Source organism: Trichosurus vulpecula, chromosome 9 (assembly GCF_011100635.1).
Source record: "Trichosurus vulpecula isolate mTriVul1 chromosome 9, mTriVul1.pri, whole genome shotgun sequence".
Taxonomy (NCBI): Eukaryota; Metazoa; Chordata; class Mammalia; order Diprotodontia; family Phalangeridae; genus Trichosurus; species Trichosurus vulpecula.
In genome coordinates, this window is record NC_050581.1 from 49,419,519 (window position 1) to 49,429,122 (window position 9,604).

Consider the following 9,604-nt stretch of genomic DNA (forward strand, 5'->3'; position numbering starts at 1 on the left):
TCTATTCTCCAGCAGATTTTCCCCTACTCATTCCTGCTCACTCTCTAATCCCCATCCTGAGCCCCAGTCCTCTGTCACCAGCTCTTTTGTCTGTCTAGAATTGCATGCCCCATAGGCATCTCAAGCTCCACATGTTCAATGTAGAACTCATTTCCTCCTAAATCATTTCCTTTTCTGCAACTTTTCAGTTACTCTCAAGGATATCACCTCCTCACAGTCACCCATGCTCACGATTTTATTGTCATTCTCGACTCCACATACACAACGTGTTGTTAAATTTTGTCATTTCTACCTTCACAATATTTACTATATTTTGAAAGATTTTGTTCCATGCAGCTTGTGGATTTAGTATGGCAAAATATATTAAAATGCTCTTAAGAATTTATGGGTGAATTTTATATCCAGGCACTGTGGACAACCAGTTGGTCTGAGATAATTCTCCGATTCAAGTACAGTTTATTGGTTGAATTCTCAAGGATTATTTCAAGGTTGTATTTGTTGTATGGGGCATTGTTAACTGTCAGTCTGTGAAAGATAATGAAATTTTGATGCATGATTCTGACCATCATAATGTCTATATGTGTGAAATTTTTCCATCCTTCCTTAAATATCCCATGGTAGGAAATGGAGATCCCTTACCCTTTCAGCTGAGAACCCTGCCTCATATTTTTTTTTCCTGTGTAAATATCCAATAGTGTTTATTAAGCAAGTGTAAACAAGCAGCACCCTTCATAAGTTCCACAGAGATGGGATACTCCCTGTACCCTTTCTCCAGGGCTCTCCCCAACTCTCACAGTTTTAAACAATTTTTTGTTTAGTAGAGTAAGCATGGCCAAAAAGTAGAGACACTGAACAGAAGACTAATAGACATGAAGACACTAACAGAAGACATGAATAAAAAAAGTGTCAGAAAACAGCAGGCTAGATCACAAGATGTAACCTTGACCCAGAGTCCACTCTTTCAACTGGACACTTTCTTATGAAATCTCCAATACCAGGGAGTGAGGAAGGCGGTGGTATAGCTTTCAGGTTAGATTACCTGGAAGCTTTTCAACAGAATGGCAAGGCATACCTTGCCTCATATTTAACTGAAAAAAATTAAGATCATTCATAAAAAGGTCTCCCTTCTTTCCTTTCAAGGATGTTCTGGAGTCAGTCCTTAATGGTCTTGAGAGAGCCAGTTGTTAAATTTTCAGTGTGGTCATTTACACTTTGTTAATTAGCAAACACTACAAATCAGGACTTGATTTGTTTGTCTAGACTTAAGAGAACCATGAAGAAAAGATTACTTTTGCAGATTAGACTAAAAAGTATGTCATGCATATAAGGATTTTTTGAGACAGCTAGTTATTAAACATTTACCAGTGTATCATTATTCACTCATAATTTATATGCTATCTCTCCCATCACTCCTGTCTCACATTAAGAGGATGACCTTCTCATTGCCAAGGCTAGCCCTTCTATATGCACAAGTGATCTCATTCTTTCCAGTCTTTTCCAGCAGTTTGTCCCCTTTATCATTCTTAATCTGTCTGTAATCTTCAAACTTTCCCTGCCTATTGACTGCTTCCCTACTGCCTACTAACACGACCACATTTAACTCATTCTCAAAATGCTTACTTGATCTATCGCCAAGAGCTATTGTCCTATAACCTCTCCTTCCTTTCATGGCTAAACTCCTTGAGAAGGCTATGTAGAACCAGCGTTTTAACTTCCTTTTTTTTCACTCTCTTCTTAACTCTATAATCTAGCTTCCTGCCTCATCATTCAACTCAACCTCAACATTCACTTTCCCTAAAATTACCAATGGTCTCTTAATTGCCAAATTAGCCTGTTCTTAATCCTCATCTTTCTTGACCTCTCTGCAGCCTTTGACACTTGGTCATTCTCTTCTCTTTCATATTATCTTCTATCTAGGTTTTCATGACATTGCTCTTTCCTTGGTCTCTTTCTACCTGTTTGACCATTCTTTCTCAGTTTCCTTTTCTAGATGTTCAACTCAGTCATGCCCATTAACCACAGGTGTTTCCCAAGGCTCCATCCCAGGCCCTCTTCTTTTCTCCCTCCATTCTATCTTACTCGGTGATCTCATCAGCTCCTATAGATTCAGTCATCATTTCTATGCAGATGATTCTCAAATCTATTTTATTAAGCCCTATCCTCCAGACTTCTAATCTTGAGTATCCAACCACCTTTTGGACATCTCAAGCTGGGTGTTCTGTAGTCACCTCAAACTCAACATATCTCAAACTTAATTACATTCTTTCCCAAACCCTCTTCTTTTCCTAACTTCATTGCTACTTTTGAGGGAAGCACCATCCTCTCCTAGCTTCACAACCCGTGTATTGTCCTCCACTCCTCATTCTTTCTCAATCTGTCCCCCATATCCATTCTGTTGCCAAATCCTCTTGATCTTACTTTTGTAACATCTCTTTAACATACCCCCCCTTCCCTCTTTTGAGGCTGACGCCACTCTGATGCAGGCCTTAATCATCTCATGCCCAGACTATTGCAGTAACCTGGTCGATCTTCCTATTTCAAGCATCAGTCCCCTCCAGGCCATCTTGCATTTTCTTAAAATGCACATCTGACCATGTCACCCTCCTATTCAATAAATTCTAGTGACTTCTTATCATCTCTAGGATCTAATATAAAATACTTTGTCTTTAAAAGTCTTCATAACTTGGCCCTGTTCTACCTTTCTAATCTTCTTATATCTTACTCTCCTCCATGTACTCTACAATCCTGTGACACTGGCTTTCTTGCTGTTCCTCAGACAAGACACTCCATCTTCTGACTCTGTGCTAGTACCTCCCATCCCATCATACTCCCACCCCCACCTAGATTATCTCCAGTTTATACCATTTATATTTTGTTTCTACATAGTTTGCATGTTGCAGATTTGTCTCCTCAATTAGACTGTCACCAACTTGAGAGCAGGAATCCTTCCTTCCTTCCTTTCTTGCTTTCTTTCTCTTTCTCTCTTTCTTCTTTCTTTCTCTTCCTTCCTTCCTTCCTTCCTTCCTTCCTTCCTTCCTTCCTTCCTTCCTTCCTTTCTTTCTTTCTTTCTTTCTTTCTTTCTTTCTTTCTTTCTTTCTTTATTTCTTTCTTTCTTTCTTTCTTTCTTTCTTTCTTTCTTTCTCTCTCTCCTTCCCCATTGCTTAGCACAGAGCCTGTTACATTAGTAGATCCTTAAGTGTTTGCTGACCTGACTTGACTTGACTTTTGTCATGGAGTTTCTGCCATTTCTTTACATTTTCCTTAAAATCTGGGCTTCTCAAGAATCCCCACGCTTCTATCATTTCTTTTGATAATGAATTCATCCTGAATTTGCATCATAAATACCTTTGTTTCTGTGAGTCCCCAAGACCCAGCTATTTCTTTGATGCTTCTTTGTTCACATATTGTTGGCTGAATTCATGTGGATGTTGTCTATGGAGGGCTTTTTGATTCAGTTGTTGGATCATAGCTGTTTCATAGATTCCATCTGAAAGTAATCTGGTTTTGGTTGCTTTTAACAAATCCATTGGTAAATGACCATTATTAACTTTGAATATTGTTCAATAAAGGGATATTTGTTTGGCCCTGATGTATTTCTGTAGATTTTTAGACTGCTTATCATCAATGAGCTTATCAATCCTCTTCCTCTTTTTTTTTTTTTTGGTGAGGAAGTGTTAATCATTCTATAGCTACCTTACGGTTATAGGCCTTGCATTTCATTAATATTACAAAGAATTTTGCTAGGACAATTTCCAAATCTGTCATAGACTACTTTAAAGTTCCAAAATTATACATTTAGAATGGTATTTTATGAGTGTTAATTGCTTTAAAAGTGCTCTTCCAATTAAGCTTTGATTTTAGAATGCCAGTTTGTCTCTTAACATATCAAACCACTGCTTTTTCCTTGATAGCTTTATGTTCAATGTGTCTTGTCTGGGGGAGAAAAAGCTATTTATAAATAAAATCTTCATTGGTCTAATTTGATCTATTGATTCAACCTGGAAGGCTTGAACCTTCTTTTTTATTTTTAAGATATATTAGGAATTTTACACTTATTGAGTCCAAATATCATTTTATATTATTGGAGAAATCTTACACTAGATGAAAGAGTTACTTCATGTAATTTTTGGTGGCACCATATAGATTAATGTTATCCACATAAATCAAGTGATTACTTTAAAGTGTCACTTTAATTTGAGTTCTATTAAGGAGTGATGATAATGCAGATAAGCATCGGCAGAACCATATTTGGTCTAAACCATCTCTCTAAAAAATGCCAAATTTTATATAATTTGTTCTTAAAATTATTGTATGGGTAGGGTATTGTAAACAGTAAATAATTTTCCAAGTCAACATCAAATACTCTAGTGTTGTCACTTTACCCGAATCTATTTTATAGATTTGCCATACATGAATAAGCTATGAGTGCATAATTGAGCAAAAGATTTTGTAATAATTAATAAAGGCAGTACAAATGTTACAATGCTTTTGAGTGACTTTTGCAGTAATTACTGAAATCATAATAAATTGCTCCTTATGCTTCTAGGACTTATTTATATACCCTATTTACTCCTCAGTCAAAAGGCTGTTTTGTTGTAAGTCCTTGTAGATTTTTTTAAAAGTGATACACGCTATGAATATGATAAAACATGCAAACACATAATTGTCTTATGTTTTGAGGGTTATTGATGTTTACATCATTTATTAGTAAATATGTAATATCTTCTTTTAAGAAAGGTGCCATTAGATTTCATCCAAGGTGAAATTTAGGAAGTGCTTTGCTAATAATGCACTGCTATGAGTGTATTATTGAAGTCACAGGAAATCTCCACTTAATATTTATTCCAAAAATTATACCTATTAACAAACCAGATGGCAAATAATTATGAGTCAATAATTATGGTTCTTATCTATTCTTACTCCTTTCCATTTTTGCACAGAAACTAGAGGTTCAGTGATCTCCTTTGATATAACTATTCTGTCCTTCATTATGCTAATGGTATACAACTTTTCTGTTTTTCATTTTATCTAATTTGCGTTTTCATTTTTTGGACATCTTGTGACCATATAAAACAACAAATTTCAGACCAGAAATTTTCAATATTCTCCTTCTTCAAGGATTCTCTCTCTCTTCTGATTTCTTTACTTCTCAAGCCTGTATAGTCAAGGTTTTGCTGATGTTGAATTGTATATTTTGTTCTTTGAGCTGTTTTTGTTCATTGTATTACCTTAACTCTTTGAGTTTTGCATCTAATTGTTGATTATTAGAATTTTTGCTACACATTTTTTTCAAATTCCATTTTTTCAGTTAATTGGGGAATACTGTTCTGAGGATTAAAAAAAAGTAGATATTCATACACTTTTCCAGTGCCCTTGCATAGTTCTTCAATAGTGTTCTCAAGTAGTTTCTGCCATGATGATGGTTGTTTCCTGTCTTTGGGGGTATTCCTTGGGAGGAAACTGTTGTTCATACTTCATCCCTGCATGACCTTGACTCATGATTCTGGCTATTATTTTGAGAGGGATTCTGAGATTCGGTGAATCTTCTTCCCTGTAAGACAAGTTTAGGGAAAATTCATTCATCTAATCTTCAATCAAAGAGAGGATTCTGTTGTCTGAGACATTCTATATCAAATGGTTCTCATGTGGAGACCCTATTGATTATCTCTGAAACTTACCTGACAGATGACCTTTTCTGCCACCCCTTCTTGCCCCCCTCCTTTACCTACCCTGTCCGCTAGGTCAGTGGAATGGTCTTTTGCCACATCATCTCTTCTCCCAGAAGTCCTCTAAAAGGAAGTAGCATGAATCTTAGCTTCAGCAATGAGAGAAGAAAAAGAAATCAAAGGAATTAGAATTGGCAAAGAAGAAACTAAGCTATCACTCTTCGCAGATGATATGATGATTTACTTAGAGAATCCTAGAGAATCAAGTAAAAAACTACTTGAAATAATAATAAAAAAACTTTAGTAAAGTTGCAGCATATAAAATAAACCCACATAAATCCTTGGCATTCCTATATATTACTAAAAAGCCCAATAGCAAGAGATAGAAAGAGAAATTCCATTTAAAGTTACTGTAGACACTATAAAATATTTGGGAGTTTACCTGCCAAGACAAACCCAGGGCTTATATGAACATAATTATAAAATACTTTTCACACAAATGAAGTTAGATCTAAATAAATGAAAAACATCAGTTGCTTAAGTTAGGCTGAGCTAATATAATAAAAATGACAATTTTACCTAAATTAATTTATTTATTCAATGCCATACCAATTGAACTACCAAAAATTATTTTACAGAGCTAGATAAAATAATAACAAAATTCATCTGGAAGAACAAAATGTCCAGAATATCTAGGGAATTAATGAAAAGAAATGCTAGGGAAGGTGGCCTAGCCACGCCAGATATTAAACTGTACTATAAAGCAGCAGTCATCAAAACTACTTGGTACTGGCTAAGAAACAGAGTAGTTGATCAGTGGAATAGGTTAGGTACACAAGATGCAGTAGTAAACGACTATAGCAATCTACTCTTTGATAAACCCAAAGAGGCCAGCTTCTGGGCTAAGAATTCACTATTTCACAAAAACTGCTGGGAAAATTGGAAAATGGTATGGCAGAAACTGGGTATAGACCAATATCTTACACCGTATACCAAAATAAAGTCAAAATGGGTTCATGATTTAGATATAAAGGTTGATACTATAAGCAATTTGGGAGAGCATGGAATAGTTTGCCTGTCAGATTTATGGGAAAGAGAAGAATTCATGACTCAACAAGAGATAGAGAGCAATACAAAATGCAAAAATGGATAATTTTGATTATGTTAAGTTGAAAAATTTTTGTATAAACACAGCCAATGCAACAAAGATTAGGAGGGAAGCAGAAAATTGGGAGAAAATCTTTACAACCAGTGTCTCTGATAAAGGCCTCATTTCTAAAATATACAGGGAACTGAGCCAAATTTATAGGAATACAAGTCATTCCCTGGTTGATAAATGGTCAAAGGATATGAACAGGCAGTTTTCAGAGGAAGAAATTAAAGATATCTGTAGGTATATGAAAAAGTGCTCTAAATCACTATTGATTACAGAAATGCAAATCAAAACAACTCTTAGGTACCATGTCTCTCCTGTCAGATTGGCTAACATGACAAAACAGGAAAATGATAAATGCTGGAGAGGATGTGGGAAAATTGGAACACTGTTACACTGTTGGTGGAGTTGTGAATGGATCTAGGCTTTCTGGAGAGCAATTTGGAACTATGCCCAAAGGGTTATTAAAATGTACAAACCCTTTGACCCAGTGATAACACTTCTAGGGCTGTATCCCAAAGAGATCACACAAGTGGGAAAGGGACCTGTATGTACAAAAATATTTATAGCAGCTCTTTTTGTGGTAGCAAAGAACTGGAAATCAAGGGAATGTGCATCAATTGGGGAATGGCTAAACAAGTGGTATATGAATGTAATGGGATACTATTGTGCTATAAGAAATGGGGAAGATATGGACTTCATAACAACCTGGAAAGACCTATATAATATAATGCTGAGTGAGGGGAGCAGATCCAGGAGAACATTGTACACAACCACAGACATATTGTTTCTGTGATGACTAACTTTGATAGACTCGGCTCTTCTCAGCAATATCCTTTCCTTCATCAAAGACAGCTCCAGAGGACTCATGATGGAAAGAGCTACATACATCCAGGGAAAAAATTATGGAGCCTGAATGCAGATTGAGGCAAACTATTTGCTCTCTCTTTTTTCCTCTCTTTTTTTTTTTTGGTTTTGTTTCTTCTTTCTCATGATTCATTCCATTGGTCATAATTCTTCTTTACAACTTGACTATTGTGTAAATAACTTTAATGAGAAGGTATATGTAGAACATATATTGGATTCTGTGCCATCTTGGGGGGGAGGGGGCAGGGGAGGGAGGGGAAGAAAATTTGGAACTCAAAAACTTGTGGAACTGAGTGTTGTAAACTAAAAATAAAAAATCTAAAAATAAAAACCAAACAAACAAACACAAGGAAGTAGCATGGTATACTAGAAACTCAAATTTGAATCCCACATCTGTTACTTACTACCTGTGTGATATTATTTGACTTCTCTGGGTCTCAGTTTATTCCTCTCAAAGATGGAGGGGTTTGGGCTAAATCATCATTCTATCTCCAAATCAGTGACCCTGTGATTCTCCATCTGTGACCATTCACCTCGGGACAAGACACACACCAGCTCTCCGCTGAGGTGCAGCCAGTACAATTTTTTGAGGTACTAGGATCAGTTAGTGCTTGAATTCATATTCTCCTCATTGGCCATAGGCCCAAGAAAGCATTCAGCCAAGCACAATAAAGAGAGAAGCCATTGATACGCAACAAGGACATTACCCTTTACTCTTGGCAGCCTCTTCCTTCCAGTTGACTGCTATCTGTATCACTATGTCATGTCAGGAGCCCTACACTGGAAGTCTTGGAAACGGCGAGCTCACGTTGAACACTTTAGGAGACTAACATCTCCTGATAATCCCTCCTTGTCCAGTCTCAGAAACTCCTTTGATAGTCCCTACACTGAAGGCAGCGGCACTTAGGCCATATGACCGCAGGCGCCACTTTGGAAGCACAGGTGATAGTGAACTTTGTACTGTCATTTTTTTCAGGGATCATCATACTCTCTCACTAGTCCCAAGTATCACAGGTTCAGGATTTCCCCATTACCCCAGTGGCCCTATAAATTCTATTGAATCTTGAACCTGCCTTCTTTTCTTGCCCATTTGGCATTTATTCAAGTGCACAATCATGCCAGTCAAATCTGTAAGTTTAGGATGCCCAGTGAAACAGTCCTTTAAGTCTCATTTAGGCCTGGAAATATCTCTATCAGGACCATTTAGGCCCTGAAATACCACCCCTTCCCAGCCCAAGATTGTTCTTGGTTGGCTGGACTTGTAGTAATGAACAATTTAAAATTTAAAGCTAAAAATTAATGCTTTTCTGTGCCAGAATCCCAGCGTAGCTGCAGTTACATCCTTTTATTTTCAAGGAAAAGAAACTGAGTCAGGAGTTCTGCCTTGAGCTTTTGACAGTTCCCCACCAGGGGTATCCCTTCCTTCATCAAATGAACTGTCTGTTCCAGACCATCCACAGCAGGGAACATGTGGTCTTGAGGCCATATGTGGTCTTGTAGGTCCTTCGGTGTGGCCTTTTGACTGAGTCCAAGTTTTACAGAACAAATCCTTTTATTAACGGGATTTGTTCTATGAAGTTTGGATTCAGTTAAAGGGCTGAACTTGAGGACCTAGAGGGCCACATGTGAGCTCAAGACTGCAGGTTCCCCACCCCTGATCCATAATCTAATTTCCCCATCACAAATAATAGCAATATTGCTAATAAATAACAATAGCTAATATTTATATAGAGTTTGAAGGTTACCAAAGTGCTCTACATATATTCTTTCATTTGACCTTCGCAACAATTCTGTAAGGCGTGGTGCCATTACTACCCCCATTTTACAGAGGAGGAAAACCAAAGCTGAAGCAGGTAATATGATTTGTCCATTGTCACATAGCCACTAAGTGTCTGGGATACAGTTTGAGCACAAGTTT

The 9,604-nt window shown here is 37.0% G+C and overlaps 1 protein-coding gene across 1 annotated transcript in view; it reads left to right on the top strand.

The window, feature by feature from the left end:
- LOC118832102 (glutamate receptor ionotropic, NMDA 2A-like) overlaps positions 1–8,516 on the top strand; it is a 29,501-nt gene extending 20,985 nt beyond the window's left edge. The window contains exon 2 of the mRNA XM_036739542.1: positions 8,328–8,516. Coding sequence (XP_036595437.1) covers positions 8,328–8,516 — 189 coding nt within the window. The remainder of the gene's footprint in view (positions 1–8,327) is intronic.
- Positions 8,517–9,604: the final 1,088 nt, after the last annotated feature.